We start from the raw sequence: 24,014 nt of genomic DNA, 5'->3' as shown, positions 1-24,014 counted from the left end.
AAGAATTTTTTTCTTTCCATAGTTTGCATATTCCTGGTGGGCTGGAATATTAGTTTGTTGAATTTGTGTGACTTGGTGTGTGTGAGGCCACAAATGACTGTGGCACAAGCAAAACTGTTTGTAAACTGATTCTTGTAACAGGAGAGATCCAGAAGTGTTTCTTTCCTTCATAGCAAAGATTACGTCTCTTTCCAAGATAAAGTTCCAGCATATCTTTTTTTTTTTTTTTTTTACCTCTGTATATTTTCCTAAAGGCACCTGAAGCATATCCTAGGTTTTTGTATTTTAGCATTGCATTTACAGAAATGTTGAACTGCTGCAGCAAAACAGACAAACAAACAAAACCCCAAACCCTTTGGTCTAAAGTCTGGATGGACACTATGGACACTTTTTTTCAGGAAGACTAAAAGTTGAAATCACTTGGGGGTTTGGGTTTTTTTGCATGATCCTAGGGAGAAAGTCAAAACCAGAAGTGGTGCATAATAATAGTGTTTGAAACCTCTTCCTGGCACACATGTGGCGCTCTGGTTTTTTGCCTCTTGGGTCACAAGCTGCAATGCCAGGCTGCTTCTGTGCTAGCTTATTTTTGCTTGCAACTACGAAATGGGCACAGAAGACAAATCTGATGGTGACTTAATGCTAAATTGAAATGAGATCTGAAGTAGCCTTGTCCTATTCTATGGGAACCTGTATTTTATGTACAGTTTTATGATGCACTTGAAATCATGTCTTGTGGCAACAATATTGTCCTCTCTTCTCTCTTTGCATGTGTTATGGAGAGGGAGTGCTGTTATGTGCTACATGTGTAGAAATTGTAAGTCTTCTCAAATACAGATAGAAAGTAGGGATTCCCTGAAAGCATCCAACAACTTAGATCAGAAATAGGCTTAATGCCATCTTACAACAGAATCTGTAGGAGGGACATAGTTACTGCAACTGGAATTAGCTTAGAAAACTGTTATTGATAACCATGATTTTTTTAGTATGCATTTTAGCAAGCCTTGATGAAAATGGGCATAATGTCTCTTCCCCCTTTGGGGAGCAAGTGTGCATGTTCTTAAGTCTGACAGGCATAAGAAAAAATTGAGTACCAGTTCAAAAGACGAACAGGTTTCTCACTATTTTCCTGTACTAAGGGATATAAATAGATACATTTTCTAAACTGGAGATGTAAGAAGCAAGCAAGTTCCGAAGAAAACTGGCTTATCAATTACATTGTGGGGTGGCTGTGGATATTTTCATTCTCTGAACAGGAACCCTGAACTGTGTTGTGAATGTATTGTTGTCTGTGGTTTCTGTGCATGCCCTTTAAGAAATTGCTCAACTCCTTGAGATTTACCCATTCATCTGTCCACCCTTCTCCCACCATCTGTTTCGTTTGCTGTGGACATGTGAAGTAGCTCCATCCCTGCAGCAAAATGCAGCCTGAATAGTTCACAATCAGGCTTTTGCATGAAGCAGAGTTTCAAGCACGGATGGACTTGCCTCTCCATCAAAGTGTAGCCCTATAAAGAAGCTGGGTTTTGTATTCCAGCTGCACATCTGCAAACTCCTTCAAGACACTACAGACTTGTATTTCTTTGACTCTAGGTCTGCGATGCCAGGCTGGAGGAAGATCCTTGTTTTTTGTCTGCAGAGAATGCAGGACAGAGGTAAGGCAAGAGGGGAATACGACAGCGAAGGGGGAGACTATAATCTAGGGGATGCTCATGAGAAGGGGTTGGGTTCAATGCTCCTTTTTCTACTCATTGATATTGCTGAAGCTGCAGGATCTATCCCAAAACTTGTGACTTTTTATTTAAAAAACCAAAACCACAATGTAGCTTTCCCATTAGAAAGCATATTTTTAACTTGAAATCTGTTCCTCTTTCAAAGTACTGGTCCAGATCTCCACGAGGATATTGTTAGTGAATGCATGCCTCCTTTGCTTACAGCTCTGTCTTTAATCTGAACCTGGCCTAGCAGATACAGCTTTTACAGTGGTAATGTTGTGTCTATTAAAAGGCATCCACCAGAGCATAACAGTTGGGAATGTTAAAGTTCGTGTACCTACTTCATGCTCTGTTTTCCTTCTTTTAAAGTAAACGCTGGGCTATTCATTGTGTCAGGCAGATAGACACATGCTCATTGCAGCTGTAACTTTCCAAAGAGGCTACTTTCTAGCTCTGAGTTTAAACCCTGTTATTTATGTTCATTTAGTGTCAGGGTGATGTGAGCTGTATTTATATCATCTTCACTGCTTGTGAAATGCTTCTGTTTATATCCCACTCTTTGAGCTGAATTACTTTAAACCAGCATGCTCATGGCAGCAAATTCAGGTTTCCTGACATGGTGGCAGGAATCTCTGTTCTGTAGCGCATTGCTGGACTACTTTGGAGGAGGGGGGATAATTTATGTTTACTAGTCCTAGCACAATATTGTTGAATTGCTGTTGGTGCTTTTAAAACATATATTGAATGGTGATATTAAAGTGTGAACTGAGTAGGATTTCAGTTCAGTACAAAGGAACATTTTTGATTTTTTTTCCTTAGAACTACAGAAAACTAGCCTGAGGTTTCTCATTTGTCTTCTCAGGCTAGAAATGCCAAAGCATGTGTCTATTTTAAAAATAAGTATATATTAAAAAAAGGTCTTTGTTCTGTTAGTTATCAATGATCCTTGAATTGTGCTTTGAGACGCAGACATGCACTCTTTCTGTTTATGGAGGGTCTAGTTCTTGACACTGAGCAAAAGACGGGCTGGCATAATTGAGCAAATTATGGCTCCACATGTGATTTCGTGATGCACGGGAATGATTAAATCTGCATACCTTGGCAGGACACATCTCTGGCGTATGATAATTTTTATCAGAGAGATTTAAATCAGCATAATTGGGTATGGAGTTTCTCTACTATATGGGCATTGGATACCTAGCAGTCATCTGCCATATGCCTGAGTAGATGGCTAAGTGGCAGCTATGATTAATTTATTAAGAGAGCAAAACTATCTGTATATATCTTCCTTCTCTGATATTCTGGTAGTGAAAAGCTGCTGTTAGATGTTTTAGAACAGTTGGACTCCTTCCCCACCCACCCCACCCCTGTAGCTCAAAACCTTGATCCATTCTAGTTTGGATTCCTCTTTATTTTCAACAGTTAGATTTATCTGCAATAAAGTGTTCTCTCACTATCCATCATCCCGTCAATTGCCCCCAAAACATGGAGGAGGTAAGTTGTCTTTCTGGACAAAGTAGTTGAGCATTGTGCATGTTTGAGGAGATGCTTGAAAGGCTGTATAGCAAAATCTTGCCCAGGGAAAGAGCTAGCAGCATCTAAGGAAGAAAGGGATAGCTGTTGCTGGCTCACTCCCAGGTTCTCTCTGCAGCAGTGTCACGGAGGTGAGCCACTCGTGCTGGTAACAGGATCTCAACGCGGTAGATGGCAGTACGAGACTGCTATTACAGCCACGGAGCTCGTCTCTCAGCGGTGCTGTCAGCACTTAGCAGAGGTTACCTTACGTAAATGAGCGTCTCCCGCTGCAGTTGCCTGTCATCTCTCCAGCATTGGAGGAGTAAATTGGTTTCTTCTCCCCATTCCTCCAGTCTCGTACATGTAGAGTTAGGTGAGAAATAAGACAAGTGGAGAACACAGAACTGCAAGAAGAGCTGACCCTGGATTTCAGGCTGCCAGTTCAAATTCTGCATGGGTTAGTGAGACTCAAGTTTTAGCTTCTGCTTTGGCCAGCCCTCTGAAATAAAAGTTGGGCAAGTGCTTGTATGTGAAGTCGCATGAGCATAGCAGCTGCCACCCTTTCAAACTCACAGCTGACAATAGCTTTGCTAGGGATAAGACTAAAGATTAAATAGGTAAGGAATTCCCCAAAAGGGCTGTTAGCTTTGCAGGAACACCAAAACACATACCCTAAGAAAATCCACTTTTCTTTTGCTTGAGTGATCCTTGTCCTGTTGTTGAACTGGACTCCAGTCTCCAGGACAGGCCTCCTGATACAAAGGTTACTTAAAATAGAAGCCGAGAAGGCACCAAGTGTTGCTATATGTATCACAAAAGAAAGCTTAGAGTGATTATAGATGTTATTTTAGAAATAATTGAGAAAAGAAATATTGAGTCTCTGAACATAGAGAGAGCTTGGAAGTGTGTGTGGCACTGCTGCCATTAGTCAAATATAGACAAGTGGAATGAGAACTAGAATAATACTTCAAAATGAATAACTACATCAGGCAAAAGTCCAATGATGGCTCTATTAAAGCCTTGATGAGTGCCAAGCAACTCCTCAGTTACACCAAGGAGCCGTACAAAATGTAAATTCCAGTATTTTGTGAAACACTGGAGGAGGGAGCCTACACTACATGGAAGTTAAGGGGGCTTTAAATTTTTTAACTCTTGGCCACAGTACTTGTTTCCTTGCCAGCTAGTTTGGGAGAGATCAGAACACTGAAATGGCAATTACTGTCTTTTTCCATCCCCTTTGAATGTACATGCAAAAATACAGACCGTTTTCATTAAGATCAACAGTCAATATCAGTGATTTGCAACTGTCTCGCCTCCTTCTCTGATCTGGAATAGACTGTAGTCATTAATGTGTTACTTACTGACAGCTGGAGCTGGGTCACAACGAGAAGGACAAAGAAGCAAGACAGTCGTAGTAATGACTTCTAACATATGTTGACAAAGCTGTAGTGTTGCTTTCTGCACCCTGCTCATTTCTTGAACTGCTTCTGTTCACCCACCAGAAAAAAAAACCCCATTGAGTTTTATGTGGTGGTAATATTGAAAGTAGTCTTCATGAGGTGCAGATGCTGATGTTCCTTACAGAGAGATGGATGGATAGTGTTTCTCTGCTTACTATCAAGTGCAGTAGTTCCGAGTGGTTTTTGGTGGAATAGATGAGTGCTTAATGCCAGCCCTGGTTTAAGGGAAGCTCAGGAGGGAGCCTGAGACTGTGGCATGAATGAAGGGTGGGTCCAAGCCCGTCTTCATGTCCTAAGCCATCTGCCACTGGTGCACAAATGAAACTCACCTCACAAACTGGTTTAGCACAGCTCCTAGTTCATGGGGTCTGGATGCAATAGGATCAGCAGGACCAAACAAGTCAGAGTCAAACCTGCTAGCTGCTGCCCTGAGTCTGGCTGTTCTAAGCATGCGGGATGGTTGATCTTGTCCTCACTTTCCTTCCAGTGCAGTTGTAAACGGAGTTCTGGGCATGGCAGGTACTGCTGTCATGTTAATAGATGGCACAGAAGTAATTCTGCTGTGAATTTCTTTCATGGTTGTTGAAAAATGCTAAGCTATTCCTGGGAGAAATGACAAATCCTAGGTGAGCAACTTTTTTTTACTTGCGCAGCTAGTAAACAAGAAAGATGCAGTTTGGGAGTGTGGGGACAGCTTAGAGATCCTTCCCCATATAGAAAATTTTGTGAATCGGGAAATCAAAGCAAAATGTAGAGCATGTCCTAATTGGAAACCTTCCCAGGCTGAGATCTGTCTGATACCTGGGGTTCTCTGTGGTGCAGAGCCAACTATCCTGTACCTGATGACTCTTTCACTTAAGTGATTTGTAAAACTTCCCTGAGGCACCTCTGCAATGAGGAGTAGAGATGAAACCTTATGTAGCCAGAAGCAAATCTTGCTGCTAAGTGAATGCCTGGAATGAAAATCTTCATATAGCAGTGGGATGGTATGAGGATCTTTATTGTGGGTAAATGGTGATAAGCACTGTTCTTGCTTGAGAGGATTATGTGACTCCATGAAGGTGAACACTTGGACATGGTGCAAATGGGTGATGTTTTATTAGTGATGCTGTGTGTGTGTGTGTGTCTACGAGGAAAGATGGTGTGTGTGAGGGAGAAATTGACAGAAACGAAAAAGGGAAGGAGAGAGTCCTGAAAGCAGTTTTGAAAGGGAAAGAACATGTTTCCAGCAGCAGCAGTATCTTCAACACAAGTTAGAAAAGTGGCTCTTGCATTGCTGTGACTAAGTTCAGGCTTGTTTTTAAATTCTGTCTTCCTAAATAACAGTCCAGATCACGCAGCGTCTTCACAGTAACCCAGACAAAGCTGTCCGCTGGCCATCCTGAGGAGGCTTTGCCACAGGATGGGACCAAATGGCATTGTCTCTTATGTTGTACAGTTGTAAGCAAATATTAACAGTATTAAGCAACTGTATCGGCTGCTAGTGCTTCAGGCTCTGTGCCGACTGCTCGGATTTGGAGGGTACACAGAATAACATGTAACATACATGGTCACCTCGGCGTATTGAATTTCTGACACTTGCCTCAGTAGCCTGGAAATCAATAGGCAGCAGCTGCAGTGGAGGTCTGGGCACTGCACGGCCCTAAACCCTGCTGTTAGCAGGGGAAGAGGCACAGACCTCCGAGTCTTGCTTAAACACTGATGTTTTTGGGCAAGCAGTGAGGAAGAAGCAGAGCTTCTCTGGCTTTGTCTTGCTACACTGTGTAGTCCTCCCAGCACCATCTTGTATGTTGCTGGGTCACTGGTAGGTAAATGTGGAGAATCTCTGTGGCGGGACATCGACAGTAAGTGACAAGATTATTTTGTTTTGGGAACGCAAGATGGACATCCAGTCTAGTGTTGCTGGCAGAAAAGGTGTCTGGCGTTCGCAGCTTGCAGCAACAAGCAACAGCATCTAAAAGCTAAGAACCCTCAAAGGAAGCAAAGCCAAAGCTTTGGTGCTAGCATCAGCCCAGCAGTCAGGTCAGCAAAGACAGACCAACCGAGCTGGTGAGGGGCCTGGAGCACAAGTCTTATGAGGAGCGGCTGAGGGAACTGGGGCTGTTTAGTCTGGAGAAGAGGAGGCTGAGGGGAGACCTTATCGCTCTCCACAACTGCCTGAAGGGGGGTTGTAGCGAGGTGGGTGCTGGTCTCTTCTGTCAGGTGGCTGGAGATAGGACGAGAGGAAATGGCCTCAAGTTGAGGCAAGGGAGATTTAGGTTAGATATTAGGAAAAATTTTTTTACTGAGAGGGTTGTCAGGTATTGGAAAAGGCTGCCCAGGGAAGTGGTTGAGTCACCATCCCTGGAGGTATTCAAAAAGCGAGTGGACAGGGTACTTCAGGACATGGTTTAGTGGGCATGGTGATGGTTGGACTCAATGATCTTGAAGGTCTTTTCCAACCTAAATGATTCTATGACTCTATGATCCCTTTCCTCCTCCTGGCCGAAGGCAGGGACCCTCTATTGCTGTTCCTCATCAGACCTTGTGCCCAGGAGAAGACACCTGATGACAGTGGTGTTGCAGGAGGAGAGCCAAGTGGAGATACCTCATACCACTGGGTTTGCTGGCTGGCAGGCAGCTTCACTGCTTCAGCCCTGAAAGCTTGTTGCACACTTACCTTGCAGGGCTCTTGCAGAATGAAGATGACTTTGGAAGGAGGTGAGGGACTGGTCTGAGTTGCTTTGTGCTTATGCTGTAATTTCCAAAGAAGGAGGTGAGGAACCGGCTTTGGAGCTGATTCTAAGTGTGCCTTTGGGACAGAAACAAGGAGCACTTGAGCTCCCTTCCAGCAGGAACAGAGCGCAGTGATGACCATATCCTCATGGTGCCCATAAATAGGGTGTATACTTGTGTCAATGAAATCCAAAGATGGTCTCTGTGCCTGTCTAAAAGGTATTCAGCCTTTCAGAGAGATGAGTATCACCCAGAAGTGGCAGAATGACAGATTGCTTCCAGCCTTCAAAACCTAGTTGGACACGAGTACTTCTGCAGAAGTCCATAGTATGAATGTATGCCCTGAAGTTCCCAATAAGAAGCAGGCAACAGTGTAAACTGTTTCCACTGCCTGTGTTTAAGGCAAAACAGAACCAAGTGGGATTAATAGGTAAACTTGCTATTAATCAACCTCTGGTGGTGGTAGCAATATGAAGATAATCCATTTTAAAACTGCCTTTAACCTTCTTCCATGACAGGATTATTTTTAAATTCCATGATGTCAATGCTGTTTACTGCTGTCTGTGGGCTATGGGACACACAACTGCATACAAGTGGGAGCGTAGCAGTCATCAGTGAAACAAACATCCTGGTGCCGTGTTGTGACAGATTTATGCCTTATATCCCCAGTCCCATTCCATGTGCCTGGGAGGTGAAAGTAGAGACCGGTTCTTCATTAAAGCAGCTGTGTGCTACTTACATGCCACGGTGGGGTGGAAATAGGTTGCTCATAGTTCCCTGCCTGCCCCACATCCAGTTGTAAGGATACAGGTTGCACTGCTTCAATGCTCAGCAAAGTAGCCCTGCCTTGGTAGAGAAAGAAAATTTATCTTTTACTTAATTAGGTCCAGGAGGGGGAGAGAGAAAGGAAAAGATTATTCTGCATACCTAAATACATTTCCTTTGTGCAGGATTACATAGGTGAAAGTAATTTCTAGCTTGATCTTAACTATTGAATGCTGTCAGGCAGTAGCAGTAGGTCAATATGGGAGGGGAAAGCCCACAGTTCCCTCTGTTTCCCCGGAGGGTTTCATGATGCCTCCAGATCACTGTTGAAACACTGTGCCCTTGGAAGGTGTCACCTCGCTAGTAGTACATCTTCACTCAAGCTGCTGGGAATAGTGGGAGAACAGAACACCACACCTAAGGGGCTCCCAAGTGCCAGATCCTTACCGACTCAGAAATGGCAAAAAGGGAACTCTTAAATCACTTGGTTTGGGGCTGAAAGTGAAGATTGTCTCATTTCACTAATTTTCCTGGTTGCAGGGAGTCAGCTTATTCTCATTGTGGGCTGATGAAGTGAGTGACCTTCGGGGTGAGGGAGTACATGACAGGAGAATTTGCTAGAGATGTCTGGAGGCATACAGATCAAAGACAAAATGGAAGCTAAAGCACCTGGACATTCTCCCTTAACCCTTGCAGGAAAATGGGATCTGTACTTGGGAGCCTCCTCTCAGCACACATGCGATATCACTGTCTGCTCACCACTCTGTGCATACAGTGTGCAGGAGAGTGTGAGATCCATCTGACTTGAAAAGCCTGGTTTGCATGCCTGGTGACAGAGCTGAACCTTTCCTCAGTAGCCAGCTCCTGAGATTGGAAAACTTGGTGCTTTCACCTTTTCTTCTTACAGCTGTAGTGGTATTTAAAGCACAGTGGACCCAACTCTCTCCTCATGCCAAAGCAAGCTGCTGCGAGGGAGATGCAGAGCTTGGAACTACCTAGGGTTCTAGAGACTATGTTCCCTGCAAACCTGTAACTCAAGACCTACCTTCATCTCTCCAGCCCTAGAGAGACACCCCAAAACACATGCAAGGAAAAACTTGCTTTTTGTTCTGAGCCATGCTGCCTGCTTTTGCTGCAGGCACTGCAGGGCAGAGATCTTACCTTTTGCCCAACTTACAAGCAGCTGGGACTTCAGTCATGCTGCACTGTGTGTGTGTTCCTCAGTGCGGCAAGGACCACCAGCTGGTGAAAGAGTCAATGCACAGGGCACGGTTAAGTCACCAGTTGATCGAAACAGGTCACCCTGTCCCAGGGCATATGGCCAAAGAGGAATCTGCCTCCCAAATTTGGTTTTACAACCATTTCTGCAGGATGGTGCAGCTGGGTGGGAGGACAGCAGCACTTTCTGAAGTTGTGGCAGTAACCATGTCACTGTAGTGCCTAAGATCTTACACCTGGACATTTCTGTCATACAGACAGATTAGACATTGCTCAGGGACATGGATATTCTCTTCTGAGGTTTCCTATGGACTTTCTGCTGCTTGAAATATCCCTCCATGACTCCCCTCCAAAGATGTACCATAGCATCTGTCTAATATTGATTCTGCTTATGAATCCACTACCAGTATTTTTAGCTACGGTTTGTTTTCTCTAACAGTTTCCCATGTGAATACCGAAGTTAGGCTAATGTGGAGTGCTTGAGAAAATCTCACCATGCTAGCTTTGGCTCTTTCTACAATAATGTATGTGTCAAATTCAATTGTTAAAAGCCCTGAGCTACATTTTCAGCTAGTAATTTGCTTGCTATTTTCATGTTTAATTATTTCTGTGGTACCAATGTCCTTTAAAAGTAGCACTGTTGTAGCCATGACAGTCTAAAGAGATTTAAGGGAGAGAGTCTTTTATAAGATCAGCCAGTGTAAATGGCAAAAACAGATGAGCTTTTAGGTACAAAAAGTGTTGATTTGACCTTACTTTTAAAAGGCCCTTCCTATGTTACGTTTTCCTCAGACTCTCATTTCTTTTCCTGAGAGCAATGTTAGATTGATAATGATCACTTTTCTGGGAATCCTTTTCTAATACCCAGAATCTGAATATCATCAAGCAATTATAAACTACTGCTGAGGGAACTAAGGCACAGAAAGGGCAGGTGATTTGCCTGTGTGGGTGGTTGAGTCAGTCCTATAACTCAACAGTGCTTGTCTCCGTGTGCTGGGTTTTAACTATTGAACAAGCATTGTCTCCTTCCACCAGGATGTATGCTGGCTTTACATTAGTCCTTCTCTAAAAACCTCCCTAGTTTCATTGTCAGCTAGAGTATTTGGTGCATATCACCAGCTTCCTATAAGTTAGCTTGATGTGCCCTGATCAAATCCAGCTATGGAATTGTGATTTCTTGCAAGTCCCAAAGCTACCAGGTACATTTGCAATGAAATTGCAGAGGTCTGTGTTTTCCCCTGAGGAGCAAGCTGCAGAAATGTGTCATATTTAGTGTAAAGAAAGGAGCCCTTTCAGAAGGTGTAGCTGGGTGGGGAGTCAGTCCCTACTTATGTTTCTACTCTGACGGTAAATGTGGGCAAAAATATCTTTTTGTTTCTGTGAATTTTTCTGGGCTGCTAGTGGGGGATAGGCAGGGTCTGAGCTATAGCAGTGCTCCTGCTGCTGATGGTCCTTGGGAAATCTCTCTTAGAAGTGATTGCTCCAGCTGGCTAGAATAAGCCTTCAGGTGCCATCACTCCAATCACTGTCCTTTGAACTGATGGGTGACTCCCTGGTTAGAAATATGGAGTCAGTCTGTACAGTGCTGCTCTGCTGTGATGGGAAACTCTCATGCAGTTCTCAGGCATTGCATGCCACTGTCTGCCCTCTGTAGTTTTGCAAACTCTTATGCTTAAATTAAGAGGGCTGTTCTTATGGGTTTATGATTATCCCAGCTTAACTTACTGGGAAAATACACTACTGACAGTAACTTCAAAACAGATCATCTCCAGCCCAGCTCCCACATTGTTCTTCAAGAACTTGTGAGGGGAGGAATAAAAAAATACTTAACTAATTTAACTGTAGGCCTTTAACTCAAGTACCTCTGTTAGGATCCTCATTCCTTCAGACTCCTGCAAAGTTGCGGACCTTGGTAGGTTTTTGCTTTCAGCCCCTTTCTGCAGAAACTGGTTTGCTCCCTCGATGTGCGCAGGGCTGCAGGAGGTTGTTTCAAGCAGACTCCCTCCCAAGTGCCTTTGGGTTGAGCCAATTCAGTTTTCACCAGGGAGTGCAGAGGTTTCCAGACTCCTGCTGCCCAGCTTGGCATATGCTGTGTCACACTTGGCTGCCCTGTAAACCTGGCTGCCAGTGTCCAAAATGGCAAATGCTTCTCAGACGTGAGCTGTGGGCGGAGGGTGAGGCTGCTGCCCCTTAGCAGGCTGCTCAGCTGTCCTATGACAACTGCTTTTCATCCAGGTAGGGACAGAAAACCTGGTCTGAAAATTAAGTTGAAGTCTACATGAATGCATCTAGATGGATGTATTCCTTTGGTATTGGAGCCACCCTGTCTAGTGCAGGTGGTGTCAGACGCTAGCCTTCTGAAGCAGGAATTAGCTCATACTATCTCAAGGAGAGCTTGGTCCATAATATTTTAGATTATAGCAGACATAGCACATAATATTATCACTCTCACAAAGGGAGGCAGAGATGCAGAGTGAGACCTACCAGCCAGCTAATAAAAGGCCTAATGAAGAACAAAAAAGCTGCTAGTCATTGCAGAGATATGTTGCCCCCAGGAAATTAAAAACATGAATACCCTGGCATATGCAATAAACATCTCCTTTGTGTCTGTGTAAAAGCACCGAAACCTCTGGAATATTAAGAAATGACAAAGATCCTTTTAAGTCCCCCCCCTTCAACTGCTTGCAAGTGGTGATGAAAGAGATGAAATACACTAACCTGACTGTTGTGCAACTTTATTTACCAGAGAGCGCAACTTCAGAATAAATACACGCATCGAGGAACACACCTGTGTTAGGGCTGCCAGACAGCTGCCGCTCATTCAAGGGAAGAGGGGCCAGGTGAAAGCTGTAAAGGGAGGGTAGAATACGAACAGTGTGTTTTCCATACCTTTCCTGTGCGTGTATTTGTCCAACATCAGCTGGCCATTTGGGACCCGCAGAAGCGCCGGTATGGGTCAGAGCCCGGTGCTCGACAGCAGGTGGGGGTCCATACCGTCTAAGCAGACCCCACCAGGGGAAAAACATATAAAAATATATATAGCTAGAATTTTTTTCTAAACGCCCCCGCTTTTGCCTTACTCTCGCCATCCGCGGCTGGCGGGCAGCGCACCGGCGCGGGTACGGGGGGGGGGGGGGGTGCCCGGCGCTGCGCCCCGCGGGGCTGTGCGCAGGCGGGGGCGGGCAGCGCCGCTCCCCCCGCCCGGCCCCGCCGCCGCCGCCGCATGCACCGCCCGGCAATAAAGCGCCGGGGAGCCCGGCCGCCCTCGGCAGCGCCGCTCCCACCGGCCCCCCCCGGGCCCCTAGAGCCGGTGCCGCTGCCCCGGGGGGCGGCAGCAGCGCTGCCCTCCGCCGCGATGCCGGGCTGGAGGAAGAGCCTCGCCCTGTGCCTGCAGCGGATGCAAGAGGACGGTGAGCACGGCCGGGGGGGGGGGAAAGGAGGGCTGGAGATGCTCGGGTTTACCCTCCGCCTCGCCCTTTCCTTTTTTTTTTTTTTTTTTTGGGGGGGGGGGTCTACCTGGGAGGGGGACAGTCTTCTGCCGGCGTGGAGCTCCGCGAACGAAGGGGCTGGAGCGGGGGGGATGCTCTTCGTGCCGGTAAACTTTGCTGCAGCAGATCTGTCCTTCCATCCCCGGGCTTGCTTGGTCTTTGCTTTTTTTTTTTTTTTTCTTTAAGTGGTGGGGGTAAGGCTGAGGGAGAGGTGGCTGCGCGGTCCTTTCTGGATATTTAGATGGGTTTGCAGCATCTGAGCTCTAACTTTCTAAAGCTAGTGGTCCTGCTGTTTTCAGCTGGTAATTTTTCCCAGTGCCCAACTCCAACTGGGGATTAAAGGGTTTGCGAATTGCACGGAGGACGTGTCGCGGTAATCTGATTCCTATTGTGCTGCTTACTGTTGCTCACGGTGACTGTGAATTATTTTGTTTACATGCTCGAGAGTGCGGTGTTAAATAAATGCTGGACCTGCAGCTCACAGAAGTCGGGAGAAGACATCCACAAGGTGGCACAGCATAAGGGAGGTTTAAACCTTGCACTCCGGCTCCTGGGTTTGTAGATGAACAGGGATGACGGTGGTGGGGAAAGTTTATGTCTCCGAAATGAAGTGCGGTTCCCATGTGCTTTCGTAAGACTCGGGTGGAGGAGCTGATGGTAGATGGGTAGAAGTAAGCGGGAACGTGTGTCTTGCTAACCTTGGCCGCTTTGGCGCAAGCGGTTAATGGCAGGTTTTTCTTTTACGTCCCTTTCCCTGACTGCCTGTCTAGATGGTGCACTGGTAAGCAGACTTAGCAAATATCTGAAGCGGCACTGTTGCATCATTTGGTGTGAGTAATGCAAAAAATCAGGGAATTCTCTGGTCCTGCTGGTTAATAAGCACGGAGAGAAATTGTGCTGTTAGGTGCCCTGTAAGGTGTCAGGACAGAGTGGTTAAGCTGCTGAGTCTTTTTGGTGCTGCTTCCTTGCTTCCATTGCTTTGGGAGAACACCACCTATTTCTCACACTGGATCCCTCTGGGACCATGGCTTCCACCCAGAGACTCCAGCCACCTGAGACAGAGCTGTTAAAAATCTTGTCCTGTAGAAGAGTAAATCAATCCCCTGTTCAACACACCAAGACCTGTCGGCATGAATTCAGCCCCGTTGTGGTGCAGTGCTTTGTAATGCTGCCCTGCTGCAGCTGACAGGGATGCTCTGGCACCGCTGGACCAGGGATAGCTTTAGGGGCCCTATAAAAACACTTACAGCAGCAAGCTCCTGATGTACAGCTGTACTGGGTTAGCGTGTTTGCCGGGTTACTTTCTCTGTGACTTCATATGTATGTACTGGCTCTTGTCTCTGGGGTCTGTGTAATGCCTTTCCTCCTCATCTTCCCTCCCTCTGACTTCAGTCCCAGCGCTGCAGTGAGTCTGTGACTGGTGTACATCCCTTCAAGTATGTTTGGGCATTTTCCCTGGTGGCATTGCATTTATTTCCACGGGTGGCTCAAGAGTAGTCAGTCTTTGGAAGTTACCATTTAGTTAATCACAGAATGGTTTATCTGGAGGAATAAATCTCGCAGGCTTGAGCTGATGTGCTGTGTAGAGGAGGAGGTATATGCCTGCTAAAGAATGTGCTGAGTTTGTAGGGAACTTCTTTCCCCTTTTCCCAAGGCGACCAGTTTGATGGTCGTATTACAGCATATAACTGCAGGGGTAGCAGAGGAGGTATTTGGTAACATTTTTGTAGCACTGCAGTGTTAACAGGTACGGTATGGGGTTTAACTGGATGCTAGAGAAGGTTTTGCATCATGTCATGTATAACACTGTCAGGAAACCTCTGCAGGTTTCTCTTCAGATTTTGATTTTGCAAACCAACCTCCACCAGTCTATGAAGAAATACTGACTCCTGGTTTTCCTTATTCAAAACAAGTTATGTCTGCCTTGTTGACATCTCCATGGCTATGCAGATGTGGTAGTTTTTGTTTCAGGTCCCTAAGCTGGGGACCTTCTCCCCCAGGCATGTGTGCTCTGGCCCATCAGTGTGTTAACTTCCTCTGAGGACCACAGTACTCAAGTTTCCAAAGGAAATGCCCTGGTCTTCAGCAGGAGCACAGTTGTGATTAGAAGAGTGGTTATATTTTGGTTACTGAATATTAATGTGATGAGCATCTCTTGCAATTTGCAGCCATTCAGTGCTGGGTTGGAAGCTTCATTAATCACAGTTGGTATTCAAAAGGTCAGCCGTGGTAAGTCACACAGGGAAATGCAAGATATACATGAACTGTGCTGAAGTATGATTGCCATTTCAAAACACTACCCAAAGTGAGTTTCCTTATGCATGTTTTGCCTTAAAATTTCTGTCCATTGGGGGATGGGGGTGACTCCTGACCAGGGTGCAGAAATGCTTCATCCTGTAATGTATTGTTGTTCCCCACCACAAGAGGGTTGTATATGGGATGTGCTACTCCTCATTTTGTTTCATGCAGAAAAAAAGAATTGATGTTAATGGCTTGGAAATTCTTGGTGGAAAACGTGTTCCCTCCAGCCTATATTGCTAACAGCCCCGTTACTCCCAAGTCAGGGGGCCAATTTGCTTCTCTCTGTGTAAGTGTGGGGTTGTCTTGGACCTGGGAGCGGAGGTTAGAGCATACAGCCTGGCGGTTCCATCCATAGCTATGGATACAGAGCTGTGTGGCCAGATCTTGTGCTGATTTACCTCCCTGATAGCTGGTCATCTCTGGGGGCAGTGGAGAGAACTAGTTGGCCATGCCAGACCCTTTCCCATCCTGATTTTCCCCCATGGGCTGCTGTCCTTTATGTGAGGACTGCAGGATTTGGACTGTAGCCTTGCTGCTCCCAGCCTTTTAGTAGGTGAAGAAGCAAAGGCTAATTTCTGCTTTGGGAGCATGAATGTATGTGGGCAGGTGGGAAAGTCTCTGGGGATTTTGGCACATCTGAGTGGATGTAGAAATTGGATGCCTAGAAAGGATAAACTGTATCTTCAGACTGAGCAGTGGAGATGCTTTTATCCTAACGGATGAAAATAAGTGTTATCTAGATGCATATGACTTGTATAACGTGGGTCACAGTAGCAGGCGGACACCTTTGCTAAACCTGAGACATTTTTCTGCTTCTACTGGGAGGGAATACAGAGTTTGAGTGTAAATTTAGGTTGTTGATATAATTCCCCTTCCTCCCCCAGATGGTTTTCCTTCAGTAAAACTAGAAAATTTGACTCTCACCTTAAAAGTCCAATATGATTCCTTATGACCCCCCCCCCCCCCCCCCCCCAAACCTTCAGAAAGACTGCTGTAATGCGATTATAAAATGTGAAGTGAGTTACCCACCCCTTGCATGAATCATGGTGCAGCTGGAAAGGAGCGGGGGGGAAAGGGGCAACTCAGATCTGCTCCAAAAAGTGACAATATTGCAGGATTGCGTTGCTGCTGTTTGCTTCCTTCCCTTGTATACGGCTCCGTGCTGGTTACCTTGGAAACAGCTGTAGAAGCATATAGGGGCATTTTGCTGCTGTGCAGCCATGGGCAGAGGTGTCCTGTGGTGTGTGGGGAAAGGGAAATCCTTCGTGGTGCAGGTTGATTTGCAGGATGAGGGCAGCAACGTAAAAACCAGTTGCAATATCTCCCTTTCTCGCCTGCCTTATCTTGCTGCAGGTGCAATTTGGTGAGAGTGGGACCCTGGGGAAAATTTAGCAGGGGGGTGTTTTTTCATGGTTTTGGCAGAGCTATTTAAATTTTTATAATGGGAAGGTAAAAATATCACAGCAGTCTGTCTTGAGGGGGTTTATAACAGCTGGGCTATAGACATCAGCTTTTTAGTCTGTCCTCAGAACAGTGTATTGGGATGTTTTGCTCTATAGCTGTGAAACTATGATTATGACTGAAAATGGGATTCTTCTTTACTTAATCACGCACATCAAGGAGAAACATCCCAATAAGATGGAAATTTGCTGGTTTTACATGATTAGCAGAAAATTAGAAGATCTTTCATTGAGTTCCATGTTCTTTGTGGTATGCACATGTGATGTGTAGAATAACTAAAATAGAGTAACTGTTAAAAATAATGCGAATTGTCTTTTGTTCACTTATCCATAAACATTTTGATCTTGCAAACTGTGTGGTGTGCATAACTTGAAATCGGTTGAACTATTCTGCTGCTTAAAATTAAGTGTTAGCTGTTGTGCTTGCACATCAGAAATAATTCGGTCATTCAGAAAGGAGGTTTTTGTATTTATGAAGTCATCTTAGGACCATCTTTCAGTGCCAGGTTGAGTCTGTTCAGTTTTAATATGTTGCCTTACAGGGTCCTTTTGTCCAAACCTACAATGACATGATCTATTGTACTGTCACCTAATTTTCAGTAAAGAAATTCAACTGGATAGCTGTCACTTAAATAGTGTGCAATTAAACTACTCTGTGGTTGAAGGGCTGTTATGTCTGTCCGCTGAATGCAGAGTATTAATATATTTCTGCATGTGATACTCTTACTTTACAGTGTATCCAAGCTTTATCAGAGCTGAGGACTTGCACACGCAGTGCTCAGGAATTTATGGGCTGCTGTTTGTTGGTAATACTCATTATACAGGCCACTGCTTTTAAACAAAATGTAAAAATAGAGGTTCTGACCCTCCAGTGAAGTGTGCTGGGGAATTAGGATTACTTGAAGGCTGTGGTGGTAGTGCTTAAGGGATAATGTTCATTCATCAAACTGATGGGACAGCCAGAGCAAATCCTGCTAGACTTTGAAGGGGTCTTTTTCATTCATTAATATGTTGATGTGGACTTGGCACCCATCGAGCGAGGGAGCAATAGCTGCACCCGAGTGCTATGCTTGCCTGCTCCCCTCCTCGCTGGCTGTCACACTGCCATGCTGCACTGGGTTTGGGCTGCTGCTTTTGATCTTGTGCTTCAGCAATCATAAAATTTAGCTCTTATTGAGAAGTCCTGCACAACTTGAGGATGAAGCCACAAGGGTTTTATGGAGTCACTCTAAAGCCTTGCTGGAATTTGATTAAAGACTGAGATTGATCTTTGGCTTGTTTTTTGAAGTGGTCTGCCAGATTTTACAACCTGAATGTGATCCTGTATTCACAGAATTTCGCCATATGAAACTGTACGGATGTCGTACAGTTCTGCTCATTCTCGCTTAAGCTGTTACACTCCATAGGGCTTCTTGCAAAGGAGTTTTTATTAGTAATATTGAGTGATGACACTCGGTGCTGAGCAAATGCATCCGCTGCAGTGGTTTGGCATGCTCTCCCTCTAGAGGTGCCAAGGTTGGAAAGTGTGGGGGCACCCTTTCAGGAAGCTGAAGACCTTGATGGAAACAATGAATTGTGGTAGCCAGGAGAATTTCAGAGTGAGAAGAATTGCCAGATCTGTCTGGATTCAGGCCATGCTTGCTGTTCTCCAAACCTGTTGGTGTTGCTATGGGCCCATGCCAAGCGTAGTGGAAAAGCACGTGGGCATTTCCCAGGAAATGGACACGGTCTTTGAAACTGTTCCAGTCTTGAGCTGTGATTGCAGCTGCTGACCCAGAGGTCTTCTGATGCTCTGGGTTGCACTAAGATGAAGATTGCTCAGGTTAAACTGAGGTGTGTGGCAAGTCTGAGGCCAATGATTTGCTCTGCCTTTTTCATTTGCTGTTTGTCTCTTTTTAAGACACAAGTGCAGGGCAGCTGCTTAGTTATACCCACAGCCAGACCCTTGCTGGGTGGATAGGCAAAGGAAGGCTCTTCACCAGGGCATGTGCTCTGTGCCAGGTTATGTCTTTCTGTGGTTAAAACCGTGTAGGCCTTCCTATGGGTGTCCCATTTTAGAATAAAAATGACTAATTTGTTAAGTACTTGACTTCAGTATAGTGGAATAAAATTACTTATTTTGAAACAGAAGTGAATTTATAGAGGTGTAAATGTAGTAGAATAATTATCAAGGTATAGGTCTATTGAAATTTATACCTTTGTAGATCAGCCCTAAGACAGTGAGGCATTTGTGGAGCTCTGCATCACATAAATGGAGCCATGCCTTTTAAAAGTCAGTCTTAACCCTTGAAGTTCAGGGCAGTGATCTATGCCTGAAAGGCTTGCGTAACGTCTAGAGCAAGTTGAAATCTTGCTGTGTTTTTCTCATGATGATCTCTTTTCCCAGAGGAGCCACGCGTCTCCTGCTCTGGTGAATGCTGGTGATGACCCCACATATATGGGAACTGCTCCTGCATGCACATCTTGGCCCAAATGCAGTTACACCATGTAAATATCTGTGTTCCTGAAATGAGTATAGCTACTGTGGATTGACACTGGTGTAACTGGGATTGGAGCATGGGCAGGGTTTGATCTGGAAAACAAATCCCATGCTGATGGCCTCTGTTGGAAATGCTTGCACCTCTTCTGCAGTGCTTGGCCTGGGTGAACTACACACTGGGATAAAATATCTCCTCTTGGAAGGGTCTGCATTTTGTTCAGTTATACTTGATCTTCCCATGGACTCCTTCCATTGAGAGGAAAAGTAATGCTTTCGATTTAAAATTCAGGTAGGATTGGTTTGGGTTTTTTTTGGTTGGGTTTTTTGTTTTGTTTTGGTTTGTTTTTTCCAGCCTTCTTGTTTTGTCAAGAGAACGAATTACCTTTTTTATTTTCTCCCATTTTCCCCCCACCCCTTTGTCTTTGGAAGATGAAGAAATTCAAATAAGATAACTAAAACAAATTTTACAATTATGTTGATTTCCTTGTTACTGGCTTTCCCCTTCATTAATGTTAGATGAACTTGGCATCTAGTAATTACTGGCTTTCGTTTTTGAGCCAGAACTATTTTCTGGCTTCAGCAAAATTTGCTGATTCCACTGATAGCATTGGGAGAGCTGCTTTCCATGGGGAAATTAATTCAATCAAACATATTTTCTTCTGACAGCTTCAGGTATTTTGCATCACAACCACTCTGCATTTAAGGAGAAGGGGGCTACCATGTGCTGTTCGAGATCAAGGAAATGCTGTGCATTAAGATGTGGTTAGATCCATGTCTTATCTGTGTATTTAAGTAGAGGTGTCAGTGACCCTGCCAGCTAAACTGCTGTGTCTTGACGAGTAGAAAACTCTTGCTGAGGCTGCAAAATAAATTCAATTCTACACTCTTCAAGTTGTCTATGAAGTAACACACTTTTTTGCTTAGCAATTATTTCCACTGTGAATAGGGCATTATAGAGCTTTCGTTCTAGCAGTTTTATTAACTGTGGCTGCTGCTTTGTTGCCAGAGTCAGAGGCTATTCTGAGTGTTTATTTGGATTATAGGTGTTGTCACCTTTTCTTGTACATGTGATGCTGTTAGTCATCTTGGTGACACTTCATTTATCTGTGCAGAGAAATAAAGGTCCTGGCTCACATTTGAGTATTGCCTCACAGAACCCAAGGTGGGAGCTGCTACTAGAGGCAAGGATTACATCAAGCTTGAGAGATCTCACTTGGGTCCTGTGGGATGGAGCTGAGATTGGCCTCTGGATTTTTTTTTTTCCTGTCTTCCATTTAAAAAAAATAAAGAACTTCTCCTCTCTGTTCTCGGGGCAAAGTTTAGGGGATCTGACAGTGTCCAGGCACAGAGGGCCCCTGTCTTACTTTTGGTCCCAGTTTGACAAGAGCAGTCACCACAAAAGCAGTGTGTAGTCTTGGGGGCGGGGGAGGTGGGAAGGGACAGGGATGATCATGGGATGGGAGGTCTTGTCTTCGTTTCCATCGCCTTGCAGCAGAGTCCTTGAAGACTTAGCAACAAACAAGATGCAAAGAAACAAGGAGAAAAGTAAGAGAAGCAGCAAACTGTTGGGCAGTGTGACCCTTTTCTTACTTGGTACCAATGTGCTTTCATGATGCATGTTCAGCCTTCTCTATGTGTTTAAGGAAATGATGATGTTTCCAGGAGTGAGGACACCTTCATTAAAACCATCTTGCCCAGATCCATTGCTTTTGACTACTGGAAGTCAGGGGAAATTCCCTGGGGCTGTCACAGTGGGATGAACTTAGCAAAGAGCTGGGAGGATGAGTTAGTAAATATTCATAGCAGCTTGTCTCAGGGCTATGTGTTAATCCTGAACAGAGGGCACTATTGGGAATGAATATTTTGTTTCTAGATTAAATGTTCTTTTGCTTACTTTCATTTTGGAATAAGAGGCAGTCAATCACCTTATTGTACATGCAGTCACGTCCATAAAAAAACCTCATGAAGCTCTCTTTTGTGATGGGAGGGCAGGTAGATCTGTTTGAGGCATGAGCAGTGCTGCCTCTCGGTCTTCTTTCTCCTTGGGAGCATCATCTCTTCACCCTTCTTCCATGTCTGGTTTTCCCCTTCACGCTGGGGAGATATGTGGTCTCTTTGGCTGGCAGCCTTCACTGACTTAGGAAAAACCTCTTTGTAGCCAGCATGCTGTGAGGTCTTGTTGCTGCAGGATGCATCTCTCCAGGTCCCAGGAGAAGAACAACTCTGATGTGTGCTTGGTGAAGGACACAGCTGCTCTGAGCTGGTATGTGGTTGACCTGCACACCTTATATGTAGGATTTGGATATAATTGACAGCTCCTTGCCTCTTCTGTACCTCAGTGTCTAGAGATGATGCAGACCTGTGGATACTGTCACTGCAACTGTCAATGCTCTCATTTGCCTCCTTATTCCTGTCAATGGCTGAGGCCCTTTAAACTGCATGAGGTTTTGTGGTTTTTTTTTTTTTTCCATAATAAGGAAGTCTTTCTAGACCAATAAGAGGGAATGGAGGAACAAATCTTAAAGCTAATACTTAGTTCCAGGAAAAGTGGGTGAATGACCAGTGGCAGAGCTGTTAGCAGCACTGGAGGAGATGAAAGACAAGTGTTGCTTAAACTCTGCACGGTGAAAAATCAATACAAGTTGCTGGAGAGTGAGTGAGGATGAAAGAGAAATAACTTGCTGTTCCTGCCTTTTTTATTTTTTTGAAATAACACTTGCAAACAGCTTTTGAGAACTGGCTTAAACTGGTCTTTAACACAGAAGCCACAAGTCATGGAAGTTCCTTCTCGGTGGGTTGGAAGGTAACTGCAGATAACACGTTCGGGCTCTGTTCCCCCATGGGGCTGGAGGCTGGTGTGCTGCCCTCTAGGTTTTTTCAAATGAAAGCAAAGTTCAGGCATGCCATAAATCCCATGGCATTTGTTTTGATGAGATATATTGATGCTGTGAGCATGCGCCACCTTACCGGCCATATTTTGCTACTCCAGCATGTTTCACAGGCTGTCCCTTTTAGATCCCATCCAAACACCTTGTGCAGTAGCATCTGGTTGCATTCAATAGCTGCCATGTTCCCCAACAGACCAGGTTGTGGTCCAGTGGTAACTACAGCAATTCCAGTGTGGCTAGCACTTACTAATTAGTTGGTTAGTATTGGGGATTGAGCCGCAGGCCTTTTGGTTCTGTGCATAGCTCTGTTCCTGACTGAGTGTAGGGCTTTGAGTAAAATAAAATTATCGTTTGGTTTCTCAGAGTGGTGGGGAATTTTCTGTCAGTTGAAATTAGTGGGACTAAGGAGTTCTGTGCCACTCAGAAAACTAGTCTGCATGCCCCAGTCTTCACATCTGCAGAACATGGATAATGACTACACTTTAAAAGGTTTTGATGCTCAGATCAAAACAGATATGAAAGTGCAGTTATTGAGTGTAACTTCACAGCTGCCTCTGCTTAACATCTTCATACTCAGAATTAAGCCAACTGTGCCAAATATTTGGAAAAATGACCGAAATGTGGTAGAAAATGCCTTTCTGGCAGAGGATTGCAAATCTATTGCAACACACAGCAGGGCAGAACAAAAAGTTCTGTTTAAGTGGGTAAAAATTTCCCTCTACAGTAATGATCTGTATTGTGAGTTTACCAGCTATCTAATCTAGTTTCCATCAGTTACATCAAGTGATAATCCTCTAGCAAATTAGGTGCTGTTAGCAGCATTTCTGTCAGCTTGGGTCTGGCTGCACATCTAGGCAACCTGCCTTTGAGGAATTTCAAAATTTGCCCTAGTCAGTCATGCTGCTTCCTCAGCCTCTGGAGACTGCATTTCAAATGTAACACAAAGCTGAGCTGCCTGTCTTGCTTGCTTAATTGTATTTATTCTGCTTTTCCTCCCCCCACGACCTGCCAAGGGTGTTTGGCCATGTGTAGGGATGGTTTCTGGTTTGTTTTTTTTTTTTGGTTTTTTTTTTTTTTGAATAGCCATTGTAATTGGCTTTTTGGCATATCCTGTTCTACTTTAACATAATTCCTTCACTGTCGCTGTGCTTACACATGGGCTTGTTAGTAAGTGGGCTGAGGATCAGAAAGCAAAAAATTTGCAAACCAGGCTGTGATGCTCGGTTTCTCTAGGGCTTGCTGTAAGGTGAGGCTTGCTGGCTGTACCGTGTCCTTGCCCGGGGACGGGCTGTGCAGCAGCTGTGTGCCTCCAGCTCGCAGAACCAGGCTTGCTCTGTGATGAGCCCCGTGCTGCTCTGGCAGCCGGCGCTACCCTTGCACTTTGGGGCAGCCTCTTGCCAAGGGTCACGTACTGCCCGGGAGTAATTCGGTGACGGGCAACAATGCAATGAATGCCATCCAGTTTCTGCCTCTGAATAACTAAGAGGGAGTGTGGCTTTTGGCCAGGGAGCGCCGTCCCCTGCCACCCATCTGCTTCCCTGACTGTTGCTCGAAGCAGCTGCTCCTCTCTGGGAGCTTTCTGGCAGGGCACGGGGACACTGATTCTCCAGCACCTCTCGTTGCCTTGTCACTGGCTTATCTAGTGAGCTTAAAGTCCTCAGGGTGCTATTTTTCGGTGCTGCTCTTCTCTCCCTCAAAATCATGCCTTGATGTTTAATTGCAGGCTGCAAGATTGGTGCTTGGTTTCAATGCGGTGGTGGATATCATGGAGGTGGGAGCGAGGGATGGGAGCTGGAGGAATGTGGAGCAAGGGGGCTTGTTTCCCTGTTATCTCCTTCCACAGCTGTGAGTTTCTTCTAGAAATCCAGCTCTTACACAGCTGGCTGTAGTCTGGAGGTGCTGTTCAGCAGTGTGCAGGGAGAGCAGTGTTGAATCACACTGCAGGGAGATCCCTCGTGCTCGGGTCTTGGCACGATGGGCATGCTGTTAAAGCCCCTGTGCAGAAGTAGGAGA

General features: G+C 45.2%; 1 protein-coding gene across 5 annotated transcripts in view; it reads left to right on the top strand.

Annotated features, from left to right (window-relative positions):
• Positions 1 to 1,600: 1,600 nt before the first annotated feature.
• GRIP2 (glutamate receptor interacting protein 2) overlaps positions 1,601 to 24,014 on the top strand; it is a 303,102-nt gene continuing 280,688 nt past the window's right edge. For 4 of the 5 annotated variants that reach the window (XM_029995969.2, XM_029995968.1, XM_029995972.1 and 1 more), the window contains exon 1: positions 12,596 to 12,795. In XM_029995969.2, coding sequence (XP_029851829.1) covers positions 12,609 to 12,795 — 187 coding nt within the window. In that variant the 5' untranslated portion in view covers positions 12,596 to 12,608. Of the gene's footprint in view, positions 1,653 to 12,595; positions 12,796 to 24,014 lie in introns of those variants that run through there. The other variant, XM_029995974.2, reaches the window with a different exon arrangement.

Source organism: Aquila chrysaetos, chromosome 20, assembly GCF_900496995.4.
Source record: "Aquila chrysaetos chrysaetos chromosome 20, bAquChr1.4, whole genome shotgun sequence".
NCBI lineage: Eukaryota > Metazoa > Chordata > Aves > Accipitriformes > Accipitridae > Aquila > Aquila chrysaetos.
The sequence above is the reverse complement of the archived record's forward strand: the minus strand, read 5'-3'. Positions and strand labels throughout refer to the sequence as shown.